General features: G+C 44.1%; 2 protein-coding genes across 2 annotated transcripts; one reads left to right on the top strand and one right to left on the bottom strand.

The window, feature by feature from the left end:
* Positions 1-13,161: 13,161 nt before the first annotated feature.
* On the bottom strand, positions 13,162-17,131 carry LOC147963449 (TATA box-binding protein-associated factor RNA polymerase I subunit B-like). The gene is made up of 5 exons (XM_087527630.1): positions 16,511-17,131; positions 15,823-16,421; positions 15,583-15,739; positions 14,240-14,364; positions 13,162-14,076 (listed from the first exon to the last, which is right to left on the bottom strand). Exons 1-4 carry the CDS (start codon positions 17,076-17,078, stop codon positions 14,252-14,254), a joined length of 1,437 nt encoding a protein of 478 aa, XP_087383756.1. The 5' UTR covers positions 17,079-17,131; the 3' UTR covers positions 13,162-14,076; positions 14,240-14,251.
* A 391-nt stretch (positions 17,132-17,522) lies between these two features.
* On the top strand, positions 17,523-19,411 carry LOC147963450 (putative NADPH:quinone oxidoreductase 2). The gene is made up of 4 exons (XM_087529578.1): positions 17,523-17,536; positions 18,284-18,546; positions 18,627-18,818; positions 18,930-19,411. Exons 1-4 carry the CDS (start codon positions 17,523-17,525, stop codon positions 19,244-19,246), a joined length of 786 nt encoding a protein of 261 aa, XP_087385704.1. The 3' UTR covers positions 19,247-19,411.
* Positions 19,412-21,995: the final 2,584 nt, after the last annotated feature.

Here is a 21,995-nt window from a genome sequence, read left to right on the forward strand (position 1 = left end):
AAATACAGGCTTCTCCAAAAGTCTGTATAAAACCAAATGCTTTGATCACACTATCAAAGCGTTTATTCCAACTCCGAGAGGCTTGCACCAGTCCATAAATGGATCGCTGGAGCTTGCACACTTTGTTAGCTCCCTTTGGATCGACAAAACCTTCTGGTTGCATCATATACAACTCTTCTCCCAGAAATCCATTCAGGAATGCAGTTTTGACATCCATCTGCCAAATTTCATAATCATAAAATACGGCAATTGCTAACATGATTCGGACAGACTTAAGCATCGCTACGGGTGAGAAGGTCTCATCGTAGTCAATCCCTTGAACTTGCCGAAAACCTTTTGCGACAAGTCGAGCTTTGTAGACAGTAATATTACCGTCAGCGTTAGTCTTCTTCTTGAAGATCCATTTATTCTCAATTGCTTGCCGATCATCGGGCAAGTCAACCAAAGTCCATACTTTGTTCTCATACATGGATCCCATCTCAGATTTCATGGCTTCAAGCCATTTTGCGGAATCTGGGCTCACCGTCGCTTCTTCATAGTTCGTAGGTTCATCATGATCTAGTAGCATGACTTGCAGAACAGGATTACCGTACCACTCTGGCGCGGATCTTACTCTGGTTGATCTACGAGGTTCAGTAGTATCTTGTTCTGAAGTTTCATGATCATCATCATTAGCTTCCTCACAAACTGGTGTAGGTGTCACAGAAACAGTTTTCTGTGATGCACTACTTTCCAATAAGGGAGCAGGTACAGTTACCTCGTCAAGTTCTACTTTCCTCCCACTCACTTCTTTCAAGAGAAACTCCTTCTCTAGAAAGTTTCCGAACTTAGCAACAGAAGTTTTGCCTTCGGATCTGTGATAGAAGGTGTATCCGATAGTTTCCTTTGGATATCCTATGAAGACACATTTCTCCGATTTGGGTTCGAGCTTATCAGGTTGAAGCTTTTTCACATAAGCATCGCAGCCCCAAACTTTCAGAAATGACAACTTTGGTTTCTTGCCAAACCACAGTTCATAAGGCGTCGTCTCAACGGATTTTGATGGTGCCCTATTTAACGTGAATGCGGCCGTCTCTAGAGCATATTCCCAAAACGATAGCGGTAAATCAGTAAGAGACATCATAGATCGCACCATATCTAGTAAAGTACGATTATGACGTTCGGACATACCATTACGCTGTGGTGTTCCGGGTGGTGTGAGTTGCGAAACTATTCCACAAAATTTTTCAAATGTACACCAAACTCGTAACTCAAATATTCTCCACCATGATCAGATCATAGGGATTTTATTTTCTTGTTATGATGATTTTCTACTTCACTCTGAAATTCTTTAAACTTTTCAAATGTTTCAGACTTGTGTTTCATTAATTAGATATACCCATATCTGCTTAAGTCATCTGTGAAGGTGAGAAAATAACGATATCCGCCACGAGCCTCAATATTCATCGGACCACATACATCTGTATGTATGATTTCCAACAAATTTGTTTCTCTCTCCATAGTACCGGAGAACGGTGTTTTAGTCATCTTGCCCATGAGGCACGGTTCGCAAGTACCAAGTGATTCATAATCAAGTGGTTCCAAAAGTCCATCAGTATGGAGTTTCTTCATGCGCTTTACACCGATATGACCTAAACGGCAGTGCCACAAATAGGTTGCACTATCATTATCAACTCTGCATCTTTTGGTTTCAACATTATGAATGTGTGTGTTACTACTATCGAGATTCAATAAGAATAGACCACTCTTCAAGGGTGCATGACCATAAAAGATATTACTCATATAAATAGAACAACCATTATTCTCTGATTTAAATGAATAACCGTCTCGCATCAAACAAGATCCAGATATAATGTTCATGCTTAACGCTGGCACCAAATAACAATTATTTAGGTCTAATATTAATCCCGAAGGTAGATGTAGAGGTAGCGTGCCGACTGCGATCACATCGACTTTGGAACCATTTCCCACGCGCATCGTCAGCTCGTCCTTAGCCAATCTTCGCTTAATCCGTAGTCCCTGTTTCGAGTTGCAAATATTAGCAACAGAACCAGTATCAAATACCCAGGTGCTACTGCGAGCATTAGTAAGGTACACATCAATAACATGTATATCACATATACCTTTGTTCACCTTGCCATCCTTCTTATCCGCCAAATACTTGGGGCAGTTCCGCTTCCAGTGACCAGTCTGCTTGCAGTAGAAGCACTCAGTTTTAGGCTTAGGTCCAGGTTTGGGTTTCTTCTCTTGAGTAGCAACTTGCTTGCCATTCTTTTTGAAGTTCCCCTTCTTCTTCCCTTTGCCCTTTTTCTTGAAACTAGTGGTCTTGTTGACCATCAACACTTGATGCTCCTTCTTGATTTCTACCTCCGCAGCTTTCAGCATTGCGAAGAGCTCGGGAATAGTCTTATTCATCCCTTGCATATTATAGTTCATCACGAAGCTCTTGTAGCTTGGTGGCAGTGATTGGAGAATTCTGTCGATGACGCAATCATCTGGAAGATTAACTCCCAATTGAATCAAGTGATTATTATACCCAGACATTTTGAGTATATGCTCACTGACAGAACTGTTCTCCTCCATCTTGCAGCTATAGAACTTATTGGAGACTTCATATCTCTCAATCCGGGCATTTGCTTGAAATATTAACTTCAACTCCTGGAACATCTCATATGCTCCATGACGTTCAAAACGTCGTTGAAGTCCCGATTCTAAGCCGTAAAGCATGGCACACTGAACTATCGAGTAGTCATCAGCTTTGCTCTGCCAGACGTTCATAACATCTGGTGTTGCTCCAGCAGCAGGCCTGGCACCCAGCGGTGCTTCCAGGACGTAATTCTTCTATGCAGCAATGAGGATAATCCTCAAGTTACAGACCCAGTCCGTGTAATTGCTACCATCATCTTTCAACTTTGCTTTCTCAAGGAACGCATTAAAATTCAACGGAACAACAGCACGAGCCATCTATCTACAATTAAGCAAAAAAAACAAGCAAGATACTATCAGGTACTAAGTTTCATGATAAATTTAGGTTCAATTAATTTAACTTAAAGAACTCCCACTTAGATAGACATCCCTCTAATCCTCTAAGTGATTACGTGATCCAAATCAACTAAACCATGTCCGATCATCACGTGAGATGGAGTAGTTTCATTGGTCAACATCACTATGTTGATCATATCTACTATATGATTCATGCTCGACCTTTCGGTCTCCGTGTTCCGAGGCCATATCTGTATATGCTTGGCTCATCAAGTATAACCTAAGTATTCCGCGTGTGCAACTGTTTTGCACCCGTTGTATTTGAACATAGAGCCTATCACACCCGATCATCACGTGGTGTCTCAGCACGAAGAACTTTCGCAACGGTGCATACTCAGGGAGAACACTTCTTGATAATTAGTGAGAGATCATCTTATAATGCCACCGTCAATCAAAGCAAGATAAGATGCATAAAAGATAAACATCACATGCTAGTGATATGATATGGCCATCATCATCTTGTGCTTGTGATCTCCATCTCCGAAGCACCGTCGTGATCACCATCGTCACCGACGCGACACCTTGATCTCCATCGTAGCATCGTTGTCGTCTCGCCAACCTTGTGCTTCCACGACTATCGCTACCGCTTAGTGATAAAGTAAAGCATTACAGCGCGATTGCATTGCATTCAATAAAGCGACAACCATATGGCTCCTGCCAGTTGCCGATAACTCGGTTACAAAACATGATCATCTCATACAATAAAATTTAGCATCATGTCTTGACCATATCACATCACAACATACCCTGCAAAAACAAGTTAGACGTCCTCTACTTTGTTGTTGCAAGTTTTACGAGGCTGCTACGGGGTTAAGCAAGAACCAATCTTACCTACGCATCAAAACCACAACGATAGTTTGTCAAGTTGGTGTTGTTTTAACCTTCGCAAGGACCGGGCGTAGCCACAGTTGGTTCAACTAAAGTTGGAGAAACCGTCACCCGCAAGCCACCTATGTGCAAAGCACGTCGGGAGAACCGGTCTCGCGTAAGCGTACGCGTAATGTCGGTCCGGGCCGCTTCGCCCAACAATACCGCCGAACCAAAGTATGACATGCTGGTAAGCAGTATGACTTATATCACCCACAACTCACTTGTGTTCTACTCGTGCATATAACATCAACATATAAAACCTAGTCTCGGATGCCACTGTTGGGGAACGTAGTAATTTCAAAAAAATTCCTACGCACACGCAAGATCATGGTGATGCATAGCAACGAGAGGGGAGAGTGTGATCTACGTACCCTTGTAGATCGACAACGGAAGCATTTGGTTGATGTAGTCGTACGTCTCCACGGCCCGACTGATCAAGCACCGAAACTACGGCACCTCCGAGTTCTAGCACACGTTCAGCTTGATGATGATCCCCGGACTCCGATCCAGCAAAGTGTCGGGGAAGAGTTCCGTCAGCACGACGGCGTGGTGACGATCTTGATGTACTACCGTCGCAGGGCTTCGCCTAAGCACCGCTACAATATTATCGGGGACTATGGTGGAAGGGGGCACCGCACACGGCTAAGAATATGATCATGTGGATCAACTTGTGTGTCTAGGGGTGCCCTCTACCCCCGTATATAAAGGATCTAGGGGAGGAGGCCGGCCGGCCCTCTATGGCGCGCCAAGGAGGAGTCCTCCTCCTAGTAGGAGTAGGACTCCTACGAGGAGGGGGAAAGAAGTGGGGAGGGAGAGGGAAAAGGGGGGGCACCGCCCCCCTCTCCTAGTCCAATTCGGACCAGGGGGGAGGAGGCGCGCAGCCCACCTCTGGCAGCCCCTCTCTCTCTCCACTAAGGCCCATATGGCCCATTACTTCTCCCGGGGGGGTTCCAGTAACCCTCCGGCTCTCCGGTTTTCTCCGAAATCACCCGGAACACTTTCGGTGTCCGAATATAGCCGTCCAATATATCAATCTTTATGTCTCGACCATTTCGAGACTCCTCGTCATGTCCGTGATCACATCCGGGACTCTGAACTAACTTCGGTACATCAAAACTCATAAACTCATAATATAACTGTCATCAAAACCTTAAGCGAGCGGACCCTACGGGTTCGAGAACAATGTAGACATGACCGAGACACGTCTCCGGTCAATAACCAATAGCGGAACCTGGATGCTCATATTGGCTCCTACATATTCTATGAAGATCTTTATCGGTCAGACCGCATAACAACATACGTCGTTCCCTTTGTCATCGGTATGTTACTTGCCCGAGATTCGATCGTCGGTATCTCAATACCTAGTTTCAATCTCGTTACCGGCAAGTCTCTTTACTCGTTCTGTAATACATCATCCCGCAACTAACTCATTAGTTGCAATGCTTGCAAGGCTTAAGTGATGTGCATTACCGAGAGGGCCTAGAGATACCTCTCCGACAATTGGAGTGACAAATCCTAATCTTGAAATACGCCAACCCAACATGTACCTTTGGAGACACCTGTAGAGCTCCTTTATAATCACCCAGTTACGTTGTGACGTTTGGTAGCACACAAAGTGTTCCTCTGGCAAACGGGAGTTGCATAATCTCATAGTCATAGGAACATCTATAAGTCATGAAGAAAGCAACAGCAACATACTAAACGATCGGGTGCTTAGCTAATGGAATGGGTCATGTCAATCAGATCATTCACCTAATGATGTGATCTCGTTAATCAAATAACAACTCCTTGTTCATGGTTAGGAAACATAACCATCTTTGATTAACGAGCTAGTCAAGTAGAGGCATACTAGTGACACTCTGTTTGTCTATGTATTCACACATGTATTATGTTTCCGGTTAATACAATTCTAGCATGAATAATAAACATTTATCATGACATAAGGAAATAAATAATAACTTTATTATTGCCTCTAGGGCATATTTCCTTCACATATATATGGGGCCCAGGGGCAAGACAGCAATAAGGGGCCCTTGTTTACTTAAAATCTCAAAATATTTTATATTTCAAAAGCAAAGTAATACGGAGTATCCAGTACATAGCTTCTTAATTTGGACTCTAAAACTGATAGTACAATTAATTTATTGATCAAGTGAACTAATGAAATGATGTAGTTTGGCAAAAGCCCGCTTTCCACAATAGCTTGTATTCCTAAATTTGAATGGAGACTTCATTTCTCAGCTGGTTGTTCATCAACACTTACTATGGCCAATTGATTCTAGGGGATCTCTAGAAGAACTACTAGATCTGAAAAATTTGTCAAGTGATCCTTTTAGGGATTTTACCTCTTCATCTATTTGCTTTTTTCTCTTCCTTTTGTTACTACCAGATAAATACTTTCTAGAGGACATGTTACAAAACAAAAACAAGCAGCATAAAATGATTAAAACAAGGAACAAAAGCACCTGAATGTGGATGTAGGTGGCAAAATCAGCAGATCCGCAGGTTGAAGTCAGCACAAATGAGAACACAACACCATGAACTGAATAATTTGCCCCCCTTCTCCAGTTTAGCAGCTCTCCTAATATCCTGACTGCCGAGCACTCACACTTAGATCCATTGAAGTCTGAAGAGTAGAAAATAAGAAGAAGAGATGTGGAGTCATTGGAGGGCACATCTATTTAATTGAAAGGAGGAATAGGATTATGGGGAGGAAGAAAAGAAGAATACGTACTGTCTCTAAGTCCCAACATCTAGCTAATGGGGAATGAGCAGAACATAGAAGAAGGAAGGAGAGCCGATTTGCGCCTTTAGTCCCCATGGACGGTGGCGATCTAGGAATCGGAGACGCATGGGAACGGCGGCGCTGTTTTTGGAGTCTGGGATTTGGGAAAGAGGAGTCAAGGAGCACGGGAAAGAGCGACGCTGAACGGGCCCTCTTTACTCTCTACTTTTTCTGGGCTTCCTAGTACTATAGAGGAAATAATACCTGGGCTGGGGCCCTTGCCTGCCGGGGGCCCAGGGCGGGCGCCCCGTTTGCCCGGCCTATGGGCCGGCCCTGCGCGCCCCCCACCCTCGTGGCCACCTCCCTTCTTTCTTGACGTGGGGTCAAAGTCTCCTGGATCATATTTGGTGAGAAAACCACGTCCCGAAGGTTTCATTCTGTTTGGACTCCGTTTGATATTCCGTTTCTTCGAAACACTAAAATAGGCAAAAAAACAACAATTCTGGGCTTGGCCTCCGGTTAATAGGTTAGTTCCAAAAGTAATATAAAAGTGGAAAATAAAGCCCAATATGATCCAAAACAGTAGATAATATAGCATGGAGCAATCAAAAATTATAGATACGTTGGAGACGCATCAATCGGCGAGCCATTGAGATTAAATGGATCTTCAAGAGGAAGACGGACGCTGATAGTAGTGTTGCTATCTACAAAGCTAGAATTGTCCCAAAAAGTTTTCGACAAGTTCAAGGTGTTGACTACGATGAGAGTTTCTCACTCGTATCTATGCTTAAGCCTGTCCGAATCATGTTAGCAATTGCCGCATTTTATGAAATCTGGCAAATGGATAAACAAAACTGCATTCCTTAATGGATTTATTAAAGAAGAGTTGTATATGATGCAACCAGAAGGTTTTGTCAATCCTAAAGGTGCTAACAAAATATGCAAGCTCCAGCGATCCATCTATGGACTGGTGCAATCATCTCGGAGTTGCAATACACGCTTTGATAAGTTGATCAAAGCATATAGTTTTATACAGACTTGCGGTGAAGCCTGTATTTACAAGAAAGTGAGTGGGAGCACTGCAGCATTTCTGATAAGTATATGTGAATGACATATTGTTGATTGGAAATAATGTAGAATTTTTCTGGAAAGCATAAAGGAGTATTTGAAAGGAGTTTTTCAAAGAAAGACCTCGGTGAAGCTGCTTACATATTGAGCATCAAGATCTATAGAGATAGATCAAGACGCTTGATAAGTTTTTTCAATGAGTACATACCTTGACAAGATTTTGAAATAGTTCAAAATGGAATAGTCAAAGAAAGAGTTCTTGCCTGTGATACAAGGTGTGAAATTGAGTAAGACTCAAAGCCCGACCACGGCAGAAGATAGAAAGAGAATGAAAGTCATTCCCTATGCCTCAGCCATAGGTTCTATAAAGTATGCCATGCTGTGTACCAGATCTATTGTATACCCTACACTGAGTTTAGCAAGGGAGTACAATAGTGATCTACGAGTAGATCACTGGACAGCGGTCAAAATTATCCTTAGTGGAATAAGGATATGTTTCTCGATTATTTAGGTGACAAAAGGTTCGTCGTAAAGGGTTACGTCGATGCAAGTTTTGACACTGATCCAGATGACTCTAAGTCTCAATCTGGATACATATTGAAAGTGGGAGCAATTAGCTAGATTAGCTCCGTGCAGAGCATTGTTGACATAGAAATTTGCAAAAATACATATGGATCTGAGTGTGGCAGACACGTTGACTAAACTTCTCTCACAAGCAAAACATGATCGCACCTTAGTAAACCCTTTGGGTGTTGGTCACATGACGATGTGATCTATGGGTGTTAATCACATGGTGATGTGAACTATTGATGTTAAATCACATGGCGATGTGAACTAGATTATTGACTCTAGTGCAAGTGGGAGACTGAAGGAAATATGCCCTAGAGGCAATAATAAATTTATTATTTATTTCCTTATATCATGGTAAATGTTTATTATTCATGCTAGAATTGTATTTACCGGAAACATAATACATAGACAAACAGAGTGTCACTAGTATGCCTCTACTTGACTAGCTCGCTAATTAAAGATGGTTATGTTTCCTAACCATGGACATGAGTTGTCATTTGATTAACGGGATCACATCATTAGGAGAATGATGTGATTGACTTGACCCATTCCGTTAGCTTAGCACTTGATCGTTTAGTTTGTTGCTATTGCTTTCTTCATGACTTATACATGTTCCTATGACTATGAGATTATGCAACTCCTGTTTACCGGAGGAACACTTTGTGTGCTACCAAACGTCACAACGTAACTAGGTGATTATAAAGGTGCTCTACAGGTGTCTCCGAAGGTACTTGTTGGGTTGGCGTATTTCGAGATTAGGATTTGTCACTCCGATTGCCGGAGAGGTATCTCTGGGCCCACTCGGTAATGCACATCACTTAAGCCTTGCAAGCATTGCAACTAATGAGTTAGTTGCAGGATGATGTATTACGGAACGAGTAAGGAGACTTGCCGGTAACGATTGAACTAGGTATTGAGATACCGACGATCGAATCTCGGGCAAGTAACATACCGATGACAAAGGGAACAACGTATGTTGTTATGCGGTTTGACCGATAAAGATCTTCGTAGAATACGTGGGAGCCAATATGAGCATCCAGGTTCCGCTATTGGTTATTGACCGGAGACGTGTCTCGGTCATGTCTACATTGTTCTCGAACCCGTAGGGTCCGCACGCTTAACATTTCCATGACAGTTATATTATGAGTTTATATGTTTTGATGTACCGAAGGTTGTTCGGAGTCTCGGATGTGATCACGGACATGATGAGGAGTCTCGAAATGGTCGAGACATGAAGATTGATATATTGGAAGCCTATATTTGGATACCAGAAGTGTTCCGGGTGAAATCGGGATTTTACCGGAGTACCGGGAGGTTACCGGAACCCCCCGGGGGCTTAATGGGCCATAGTGGGCCTTGTGGAGAAGAGGAGAGGCGGCCAGGGCAGGGCCGCGCGCCCCTCCCCCTAGTCCGAATAGGACAAGGAGAGGGGGTGCCCCCCCTTTCCTTCCTCTCTCCCTCCTCTTTCCCCCTCCACTCCTAGTCCAACAAGAAAAAGGAGGGAGTCCTACTTCCGGTAGGAGTAGGACTCCTCCTGGCGTGCCCCCTCTAGGCCGGCCGCACCTCCCCCCTTGCTCCTTTATATACGAGGGCAGGGGGCACCTTGGAGACACAACAATTGATCGTTTGATCTTTTAGCCGTGTGCGGTGCCCCCCTCCACCATAGTCCACCTCGATAATACTGTAGCGGTGCTTAGGCGAAGCCCTGCGTCGGTAGAACATCATCATCGTCACCACGCCATCGTGCTGACGAAACTCTCCCTCAACACTCGGCTGGATCGGAGTTCGAGGGACGTCATCGGGCTGAACATGTGCTGAACTCAGAGGTGCCGTGCGTTTGGTACTTGACCAGTCGGATCGTGAAGACGTACGACTACATCAACCGCGTTGTGCTAACGCTTCCGCTTTCGGTCTACGAGGGTACGTGGACAACACTCTCCCCTCTCGTTGCTATGCATCACCATGATCTTGCGTGTGCGTAGGAATTTTTTTGAAATTACTACGTTACCCATCATTTACAACACATTATCATTTGGCTATTCTCACCTAGAGGTCTGAAGGGGTCGACGATGGGGACGACTGCGGGGATGAGGCAGGGGCAAACTTGATTTCTGCATATATTAACCACTTACTATAAATAAACTAATTCTATTAAGCACTTGCTATAAATAAACTAATTCTATTAAGCACTTACTATAAATAAACTAGTTCTATTAAGCACTTGCTATAAATAAACTAGTTCTATTAAGCACTTACTATAAATAACCTAGCTAGTTAACCTAGATAATTAACCTAATTAAATTAGTTAACCTAGCTAGTTTGAATTTTTACTAATTTACTAAAAAAATCTACTCTATGCAAGAACAGAGTGAGGAGAGATGAGGGAGGGAGGACGGAGCATGGGGTGGGGGAGGGAGGAGGATCGAAGGAGGGAGGAGAGAGGAGGAGGGGGGGGAGGGAGAGAGGAGGAGGGGGAGGAGGGGGCGGCTGGAGGATGAGGAGGAGGTGGAGGAGGAGGGAGGAGGGGCGACCGAAGGAGGAGGAGGAGGGGGGAGGAGGGGGCGGCCGGAGGAAGAGGGAGGAGGGCGCGGTGGGAGGAGGAGGGAGAGGAGGGAGGAGGGCATACCGAGGAAGGAGGAGGGAGGACGGCGGTGGCGACGGCAATGTGGTGGCGGCAGAGGAGTGAGGCAGTGGGGAGTGAGGGGAGGAAGAAGATGGTCGAGGTGCGGGGGAGGAAAATTTGGGGATAAGTTACCCATAGCAGTAGCGTGTTCCAAGGAAGAGCGCTACTGCTAAGACCACTAGCAGTAGCGTTGGCAGTAAACCAGCGCTACTACTTTACCTAGCCTGCCAACAACGGTGTGGCAGTTATAGTAGTAGCGCTTTTTACCTGGAACACGCTACTGCTACTTGTATAGTAGTAGCGGGCTTGTACACAACGTGCTACTGGAAATAGCAATAGCGCATGTTTTTGACCATCGCTACAGGTAAGATTCTGTGTATAAAGTTTTCCCTAGTAGTGTTATGGTGCTACTGAATGCCCGTAGCCCATTTTTAAATGTTCAAAAAATTGGAAAAAATAGTGCATTCACACGACATCGGTGTATGTTGTCGCAAAATTTCAAATCAAAATCCAAAACATTGCTCGAGGTACAAAAATAACAAACTCAAGCCTAATCTGCCATAACTTCTGCAAATGAGCTTCGAGTAGAGCACACTCAAGCTTGTTGGATAGATGACGACAAATACTATCCAACAGTGACAGAGGGGGTATGCCTAAGATATAGAGATGTCAAACCTCTATGAATGAAGAACCGGCAAAAACTCCAACATCGAAAACATCATAGAAGATGCATATATGAACTCCGTTTTCGATGAACTCGAGCTTGTCATGAAGATGACCATAAGCTCTAAAACTCACAAAGAGAAACGCCAAACAGGAACTAAGAAATATGATGCAAGGATGAAATGGTTTGAGGTCTCTACGAATGATACGATCAAGCTACCCACTTGAGAGCTCCCCTTGATAGTATGACAATCGATCCTATAACCCGGTCTCCCAACTACCACCATGAGACCGGTAAAATAGAAAATCTATCAAGGGCAAACATTTGCCTTGCACATAATCCACTTGAGCCAGATGATGACGATCTTGACTTCCTCAAGATGGACCATCTTTCTTGATTGTGTTAGCTCAATGAAGACTAGTTGATTGCTCCCCCATACTCCACTATGTGTGAGCCACTCTTCGGCACATGTTCACAAGTCCATTGCCACCAAATGGATTGCAAGCTTCAAGCACTAGACCTTTTCGTGATGTACCACTTGAAGTTGCACACCGCAATCTTGATGATGATCACCACCTGATGTCATCCTCCATGGGTTGTATGAGATCTTCCTCTTGATGCATACCCATGGAAACATATATACCTAACCCCACATAGAACTCTCACGTAGACGATAGGTTAGTACACAAAGCATAATGAACAATGCTTACCATACCATGGGATCACTACATCTTGTGCGCTTTGTGTGTTGATCAATTTGATTCACACTTTGACTTAGTATTGATCAACCTTGTATCATGTCTTCTACATGACCAAGCTTTGGATAATTCTTGAATAGCACTTCGGTCACCTCATAAACTCCTTAAAACCAACACATGGACTTCAAAAAATGCCTATGGAAAAATCCTTCAAATATAACTCAAGGCAACCATTAGTCCATAGAGATTGTCATCAATAACAAAACCAAACACGGGGGCACCTCATGTTCTTTCAAATAGTACATAAAATAAGTTGGGCTTTAGATTTGGCCCATTATCATGTTGATATCAGTATTTTCATATTTGTATCTCATGAATGTTTCAAATTTTTATACGAAATTTTGTGACAACTTACATTAGTGTTTGTGTCAATGTGCTAGACTTTTTTCAGTTTCTTGTTTGAAACATTTTACAATGCAATACGGCGTCCGGTGCACCGGTAGCACCACAAGCACCGGTGCACCAGATACATTCCCCCCAAAAAGGAGCTAGAGCCCTTCACCCTAATTGCCAGAAAAGCCGGAAAACGATTTTTCGCATGTTTCATTTTTTCCCCTTTGTGGATTCAATGATGGGGAAACATTTTATCAAGCGTTAAAAAAACAGTTTAGCATGTATCATTAATTAAAAAAACATTTTAGCATATATCATGGGTTAAAAGAAAATGGGTATATAATGCAAAGAATGGCCTTGGGAAGTTTTCCAAATTGGTCCGCAAGTTGATATTATGCTTTGAATTTGACCAATTAACCTTGGCTTGGAGATATGAATACGCAACAACAATGAAGAAATATTTCATGTAGACATTAACATTATTTTTTCTAACATTAGTTTTCCCTAGCTAAATCCAGTAGTACAAAACAAATCAATAACCTAAGAAACAACCAAGGCTCCATAGACATGAGGCGACAAACTATGGTACAACAAAATATTACTACATACAAACGGTGAGGTGGATCATCCATAAATAAGAAAGGGTGAAAACTTGTCAACTAAAATAAACTCTGTAGTGGCCTTGGTTATTTTTTACAATTGAGCTGATAAATCTCGCAGAAGATGACTATAACTTCTTGGCAAAGCTTGCCACACCAAAGTAAACAACTGTCTACGGACATCTCCATGGGAATTGTTAGTACAAGTAGAGATACGATTTACTGTTCCTGGTCACTTTGTCAGCAAAGATCTTGCAAGAGAGTCCGTTGTTTGGATCCTCATCGTATGGTCCAGGATCATGAGATCCGAACTACAAACATAATATTTTTTTCTCGATAATAGAACGATAACCCATCACCAATTACTGACTTGGCAAACTGGCAATCCATCAAAAACTTCAGCCTGAAACATGTCTTTTCACATCATTTGCTTAGCTAGGTAGATTTTGCAAGGCATCCAAGCTTCTGCCTATTCTTTCCTCTATCCAGCCAAGTCTCCTCCCAAGTTTTAACACACTAGCATGCATAACCCTAATATCAACTTCCGCAAGCTTGGCAAATGAGCGTAGCAACAGGTAATAAACAGCATGGCCAGCACAAACAAGACGACCAGTCATTGTCTTCCTTCTATAGTGAAGGTAACCATCTGATCTTGGCCACTTCCTTGGTGGCATATAACAAAATCGGTGGTCTTCCATTTCTGACTTGATACTTTGTATCCCTGATGATGATGATGATGCAGAAAAGCACCTTGCACCAACAGAAGCCCCATCACGACCTCGTTTATTCACTCCATTTGTGGTGTGCGCTTTTGAATTCTCACCCTACAGTGCCAACAGGTTTATGCATCAAATCAACAACAATCGCCACCAAAAGACATGTAGATAATCCTCGAGGTGCTACATTTGTACAAATTTTAAGTTCAAATATGCTGCGAATAAGAAAGGAATAAGAGTTGACAACAACGTTAAGTTGGGTATACATTACCTCTCGCCCTTTCTACAGATCCTGGAAGATCTCTATTAAGTGCTCTTCTTCAACTGAACATGCAATCCCAGGAAAAACAACATCTTTGCAGTATCTGAGATATGAGTGAAGGTCCTTCGAATAGTCTGCAGAATTAGAAAACTTCGTCAATTTTGTACCACTATTAAGCATTTGGTCTAGTAAAAAGTTCACCCTAGAATGTATTCACAGACACAAATCTGAGCAAATATATCACCGTGAACATCTATATTAAATAGATGAGAATAGAATGCACATTTTTCTTATCCAATACACTTTGCCATTATCGTACTTCTAAGCTTTCCTTGAAATATTTTATATGATAATAACAAACCAGACCAACCAGGTCTAGCCTTTGGGGGCTATATTTAATAGAATTAATAGAAGGGGCATCCTTGAGCACAAGGCAAGAGAGCCAAAACTCGAACACAGGCCATGCCAACAGAGTGATGCTCTGTTCTCACTAAAGGGGAGTTACTGAGCACCATCCGTACAAAAGAAACAGGTGCAGCTCTGTCTTGGTTATTTTTGAAACATGGGATCCCTTCTAGAGTACTTATCAGACCTCTATGTTTGGGTAGGAAAGAATGAGAATATGTCTTTCGGATAATCCAAAGGTACTAGCAGAAAACAGTATATTTCACTGGAATATACTGGTGCATTATTTTTTTGATAAATTAGACAGTAGGAAAGGCTCCTACTGCATGTATATTAAAATATCAGAGGTAGTGTTTACATATGTACAAAGGATGTGTGTGCGTGTGTGTGTGTGTGGGGGGGGGGGGGGGGGGGGGGGGTCTACACCCCCAGAGGTGGTTACAAGATCAAAGGGTTATGCTATGGACTCAACTATGGCAACAACAATCTTCCTTTTGTGGTGGGGGACTCTAAAGCCAATGTTGGCAAAATCACTAACAAGGCCAGAAACTCCACACATACATCGAAATATTATTCTATCCATTACAACAATATAAATTTTATTCGACAATTCTTGCCAGTTTGTTACTAAGTAAATGTCCTAAAATTTGAAAATAAAGCTACCCCAGTAACTGAAATTACAATTGCAAGATAGACTAGTGGCTCTACACATAAGACAAGAGGGTATAACCTAACATACAAAATAGGACATGCCTACCATGCTAGATAGTACGTCCTATTCTCTGTTATGACATAGCTACTGTGCTAGAAGCTAGAATAGCATGTAATTGGTAACATAAGAGGTAAATATATAAATCGCTAATGGACAACATAAGGATCAAACCTGACATGAATGTTTTACAAGAAAATAATTTGATGTAGAAGCAAAGCAATGGTCGAACAATTACCATGTGCAACGTCAATTTTATCATAGGCATCTACAAGAGTCCATAGCAATTCCCTTGTGCCAAACTCCTCATTGGAGCCGCCATCAGGCTTCATAGATTGCGGTAATTTTGCATCATGGTCAGACCCGCCTGCATTTCTTGCTGCCTCGCATATCTCCTAAAGAAAAAAAAAGTTGGGTCCATCATATTTAGGGCAGATCTTACATGACTTACGAGAGTGGCTTTATATGGAATACTCACCTCCCATATCCCCTGACCATTGATGTTATACTGAACTCTTAAAGCAACTATTAGTATAGCCATTACACAGGCCCGTGTAGGGACCCTGGCTGGATTACTAGACAACCATAGTTCTGGAGGCATTGCCCACTCATAGATGCGGCAAGCGTGAGGGAGGATTCTTTCTACCGGCAGAGACAGCTCATCCAAGTAGCGCTGAGCAATAGCGTAGAAATTAACTGAAGGAAGCTGCAAGCCTATTCTTTGTGCTATGAACCCAGCTGCCGCTTCCAGCTGCCACGCTCCAATCACTCGGACTGGCCTGAACAGTTGTCTTGCATTCAGAGGGCAGTGTTTTAGAGGGCTCCCAAGAAGCTTGTCCACTTCCGTAAATGCCGCCACATAAGGAAGCTTGCCCTCCATCGCCCACCTATAAATGTCGGTCGGTAGGACGGCTTCCCGGGCAATATGACAGGCCAGGAAACAGACAGACAACGTCGAGTACAGCGGCAGCATCGTCCTCAATGAGCGCAGATAGATGAACTCGACCCTTCGCATGTGTTTTCGAGGCAAGGCTTCATCAACCCATTCACACTTCACCTCTTGAGGTTCCTGCTGGCCTGGACAGACACAAAGACACTACATATGTTGATCAAGTTTGTTCTGGTCTTTCAATGGTGATAACTGAACAGGAGCTTAAAATTGACACCTCCGCTGGCAGAACGCTTCCGTCTCTGCGCAGACTCATCCTCGGCGAGCACCTTCCGCGCCCACATTCCGTCGAACACCTTGGAGGCGGCCACCCAACGGAGCCAGACGGTTCCAGCGACGCCGCAGACGAGCGCGCCCACCCGGTACCTCTCGACCAGCACTTGAAGCTGCTGGTGCAGGATCACCTGCAGCCCCTCCACGTAGCGCCGCCGGACCCGAGCCCCCAGCTCCTCCGGGTCGTCGGCGCCAGGCACAAAGTCGCGCGGCTCGTGGGATTCTTCGAAGGGACGGGAAGCGGGAGCACGGGGTTGCTGGGGTTTGGGGTTCTCGGTGGGCTGGGAAACTCGGTGGAAGGACATGTTGCCCGGGGTTTGGAAGTCAGCGTGGTCGACGGCGGTCGCCTGGGTGTCGAGGTCGCCGTAGCACCGCCCGCAGTAGAAGCGGCCGTCCTCGGTGTCGTCGAGGCTGTAGTCGTCCTTGAAGCCGCATTCGCATTGCAGGCGGATGCTTCCTCCGGCGCCGCCGCCGCCGTGGTGGGACGGGGAGACGCCGCCCTCGTCATCCATGGCAGCCGCCGCTCGCGGCCTAGCTCGCTGCCTCAGAACTGCCGGTCTCTTGATGTTAGATGGGCTAGAGTTGGGTTAGTAGGGTTGACATGGGCTTATATTCTGGAGCGGGCTGTATAATGTATCAAAATTCATTTAGCCAAAGCTTTTTCAAACACGCAACTTTTTTCAGCATTTGTGTTTTTTTTTCAAAATTCGTGACTATTACAAATTTGCAAATATACTTGAATTCATGACATTTTTTAAAACTTGCCAACAGTTCGTGACCAATTTTTTGAACTCACGAACATTCTCAAATTAATGGAAACTTTTCGAATTCATGAACATTTGTTAAAACTCATGACATTTTTTGTCCCCAATTTTTTAAAAAATAACAGAAAAATCCGACCGGTTTTTTTTCATGAGACAACATACCACTAGTAGAAGAAAAAAAGAAGCGAGCACATGCGGGCGAACAGGTGAGCCTATTGGGCAGCGGCCCGTGGGGCGCACCCCTGTGCACTATACCAGCACGTGTATGAGTTCCCCGCCCTACTACAGAAGAGGACAGTGTAAGTATTGAGCAGATGTGGGACGTGGAGTATCTGCACCCGAACTCAAACGCTCCTGATGAACAGTAAAATCAATTAAAAAGTAAAAGAAATCAAAAATATCGAATCTTTTTTGTAGTAACCTTTGACAAATGTTCTATGCGCTCGCGAAAATTTATCATGAACGGAGATTTATGAAAGTCGTGGCAAAAAAAAACTCGATACTCCCCATCATTTTCGCATGGCAGCCAGTGGAAAAATAATTCAGAAAGTATAGATATAGTGTAGCATAAACATGGCAGCAAATAACCGCCATATATAAATAAATTCTAGAATGGGCGCATACAGTGAGTGTAGTATCAACATGGCAGCAAATAGCTGCCATATATATATCACAAAGTTGTTATTGACCACTTTGTCTGCCAGATTATTATTAGCATTCTGGTCATTTTCCGCTCCAGTTATTTCTTTGGAATTACAAACTATTTCCTCCATCCGGAAAATACTTGTCATCAAGATGAATAAAAGGAGATGTATCTGGACATATTTTAGTTCTACATACATTTTTTATCAATTTTGGTGACAAGTATTTTCGCACGAAAGGAGGGAGTATGATGCGTGGAAAGAGACCGGGGGCCTGCATACCAACAACCATGCTGCTTGATTGGATGCCAGATGGTTGGTGAGTCGGGTCGGGTCTTGTCCGATAAGGCGGCACAAAAGCCAAAGGACCACTGCACCAGATCAACGTTTTCTTCATTCAGTCATTTTCATACTCCATCTGTTTGTGTGCTCCGGCTACCGCCCTCTGCAGCTCCAGACCGCATCGCCCAAGGCAGCTCCGACGGCGCCGCCGCCGCCGAAGACCGTCCTGCGGGTGGCGGCGATCTCCGGCTCGCTGCGCAGGGCGTCGGCCAACACCGGCCTCATCCGCGCCGGTAAGTCCCTTGCGCTCGAGGTCTCCTTCCTGTTTACCGTCCGTCAGTTCGTGTGGCTGACGGCCTGGGTGTGAAGCCAGCCGCGGAGATCTGCAGGGAGTCCATCCCGGGCCTGCAGATCGACCACGTCGACATCTCGGAGCTGCCGCTGCTCAACACCGACCTCGAGGCCGGCGGCGGGTTCCCGCCGGCCGTCGAGGCGTTCCGCGACAAGGTCAGCTCGGCTGACTGCTTCCTCTTCGCCTCGCCCGAGTACAACTACTCCATTTCAGGTGCCCGATATTTTCCTGACTGTCAATCCACCGGAATTTTTTCCTTCCTCTTCTCCTGTCACTGTACTGGAATTTTTCCTTCTCAAACTGCGTGTGCCCACTGCGTACCAGGCCCTCTGAAGAACGCGCTGGACTGGGGATCACGGCCGCCCAACTGCTGGGCCGACAGAGCCGCGGCGATGCTGAGCGCGTCGGGCAGTACCGGCGGCAGCCGGTCGCAGTACCACATCCGGCAGGTTGGGGTGTTTCTCGACATCCACTTCATCAACAAGCCGGAGGTCTTCACCAAGGCACACCTGCCCCCGAAAAAGTTCGATGTGGACGGCAACCTGATCGATTCAGAGACCAAGGAGCAGGTCAGAAACATGCTCCTGTCGCTGCAAGAATTCTCCCTCAGGCTCCAGGGCAAGTCCGAACAGGGGAACTGATGCCTCCATTTGTTTGTTGAGACGAAATGGCAGTGCTCTGCTCATTAGATTGTCTGAGCAGATCATCACAAACTCCACCTTGATGCTCCATGACATCTGGAATAATTCTTCATCTGGGACTGAACATTTCGGTGGCACATTAATGCAAATCTATTTTTACTTTCTTGCCCCTTGGTAATTTTCTATCTACTAAGTAACTATGCCCGCTCAAAATGGAGCGCCCTCCTTCACTCGGCTGCGTGGAGCCCTCTCCTCGCTCGGTGAATTTACCAATTATTTGTCTATTATTAATTTTTATCTTTTTCATGTTTTCAATCATGAATATTTAAGAAATTTCTTGAAGATTTTTTTAAATTAAAAACATTTTACATTTGTTATATTTGCCAATACGTTTCAAATACTGAATTTTTAAATTTATGACTATTTTCTAATTTGTGAAGATTTTTTAAAATTTGTTAATATTTTTTCAATTCATGAATATTCTTTTAGCAATTATGGTTTTGTTAACTTACAACAGTTTTTAAAAAAACTCTGAACATTTTTTAATTTAACTTTCTTTTTCAAATAATAAACATTAGCTGGTTTTTTTTTCTGAGCTAGCACCGAAGCGAGCGGAGCAGGGAGCCGACTTGAGTCTTGAGCAAGCTAGGGCTTCATGGACCACATTATAAAAATAACTTCATCCTTTCAACATTGAACATGAGCTTCTAAGAGGCTCACACAAGGAATACTCACAGTCACTGACGTCGAAACGTGTAAGGACACCACAACCACGCATCAAACAAGTTCACTCTCCTCCCAAAAGAAATATCATCTTCAATAGCAGACCAACACGATATATGTATAAAAAAACCACCACTAGAACATAACTAAAACTCAAATCAACGCGGATAAAACTAGAACAAAACAATCGACAAGAATAATATGCTAGAGAAAAAAATTATTGCGGCAAGTAAAAAATGGTGCGGCGAACCGCACGTTTGCCTCTAGTTTGATGCATGTCAAAAAGAGGGCAGCCTTACTATCTATAACATGACGGCATCATTTGCTTGGCTAGGTAGATTCTGTAAGGCACCCAAGCTTATGTTTATTTTCTCTTCTATCGCGGTTGGATAGTGCTTCTCGTCATTTATCCTACAAGTTTTAGTTTGCTGAATTATGAGTTCATTTGCACAAATTATGGCAGTTTTACTTGGGCAAATTTTCAGCTCACTAGCGGTAGTACCGCTCAGCCCCACGGTAGTATCGCTTATGCGGTACTTCCTATGAGCTACTGCAGCCACTGGCGCTTATTTTTCGTCCTTTGTAGGTTCGTTGTTCCATCACGGCAGTTGCATGGTAGTACCGCGTGTGCGGTACTTTCGTTGTTTTACTATTGCTGTCACTACCGCTTTTTTGTGTTGTTGTTGCTTTTTTTGCTCTTGCGGTACTAAGGCGGTAGTAGCCGCGGTAGTATCGCTCCGAGCGGTACTACCGCCCTATCGCCTTCTAGTACCGTCGTTCCTTTGTACTGCGCCGCTCCGGCGGCACTACTGCTCCAGCACTGCATGTGCTCGCTAGTTTTTGCTGGAACTGTCGTCTGCAGCAGTAGTACCACTCCTTGGAGTGGTAGTACCGCTTGTGCATGACCAGTGCACATAACGGTTGGATTTGGGGGCTACCATTTAAGGGGGTCTTCTTCCCCAATGGTTCTTATCCTTTGAGCTCGTGTTTGCGCCCATTGTTGACCTTCTTTGAGCTTGCTATCTCTCAAACCCTTCAATTATCATTGCTAGTTTTTGAGGAAAATAGAGAGGAGATCTAGATCCATATTTTCACCAATCAATTTCTCCTCTATGTGAGGGGAACCCCTTGGATCTAGATCTTGGAGTTCTTTGTGTTCTCTTCTTCGCTCTTCCTCTCATATTCCTCCCTATCATTAGTTACTTTGGTGGGATTTGAGAGAGAAGGACTCGGGCACTTCGTGTGCCCTTGCCATTGCATTTCGTGCATCGGTTTGAGTTCTCCATAATGATACGTGGAAGCGAAGTTTGAGTAGCTTATTACTATTGGGTGCTTGGTAACCTAGAGCTTGTTCCTCTTGTGTGCTTGAGCGCCCTAGACGGTTGGTGGTGTCTTGGAGCTCAATCATTATGGTGTAAAACTCTAGGCAAGCGTCGGGGTCTCCAATTAAGTTGTGAAGATTGCCCCGAGCAATTTGTACAGGTACCGGTGACCGCCCCCAAGGGGTTGCCATTTGTACAGGTTCGGTGACCGCCCTCAAAGGTCCCTTAGTGAAAATCACGTTATTTTGCATTGTGCAAGGGCGTGAGGAGATTACGATGGCCCTAGTGCCTTTTCTGGGAGCACTGTGTCTCCACACAGCTCCAAATCATGCTATCGTGTAGTTGTTTATCTTGCTTAACATAAATTGTTGGTGCCTTTTCATTGCTGCTGCTGCTGCTGTTGTTGTTGTTGTTGTTGTTGTTGTTGTTGTTGTTGTTGTTGTTGTTGTTGCTGTTGAATAAAATGATAACCCATCACCAATTACTGACTTGGCAAACTGGCAATCCATCAAACACTTCAGCCTCAAACATGTCTTTTCGCATGATTTGCTTAGCCAGGTAGATTATGCAAGGCATCCCAGCTTCTGCCTATTCTTTCTTCTATCCAGACAAGTCTCCTCTAAAGTTTTAACACACTAGCATGGATAACCCTAATATATCAACTTCCGCAAGCTTGGCAAATGAGCGTATCAACAGGTAATAAT

The sequence above is a fragment of the Triticum urartu genome, chromosome 6A (assembly GCF_056163025.1).
Source record: "Triticum urartu cultivar PI428250 chromosome 6A, HENAU_Tu73, whole genome shotgun sequence".
NCBI classification, from domain to species: Eukaryota; Viridiplantae; Streptophyta; class Magnoliopsida; order Poales; family Poaceae; genus Triticum; species Triticum urartu.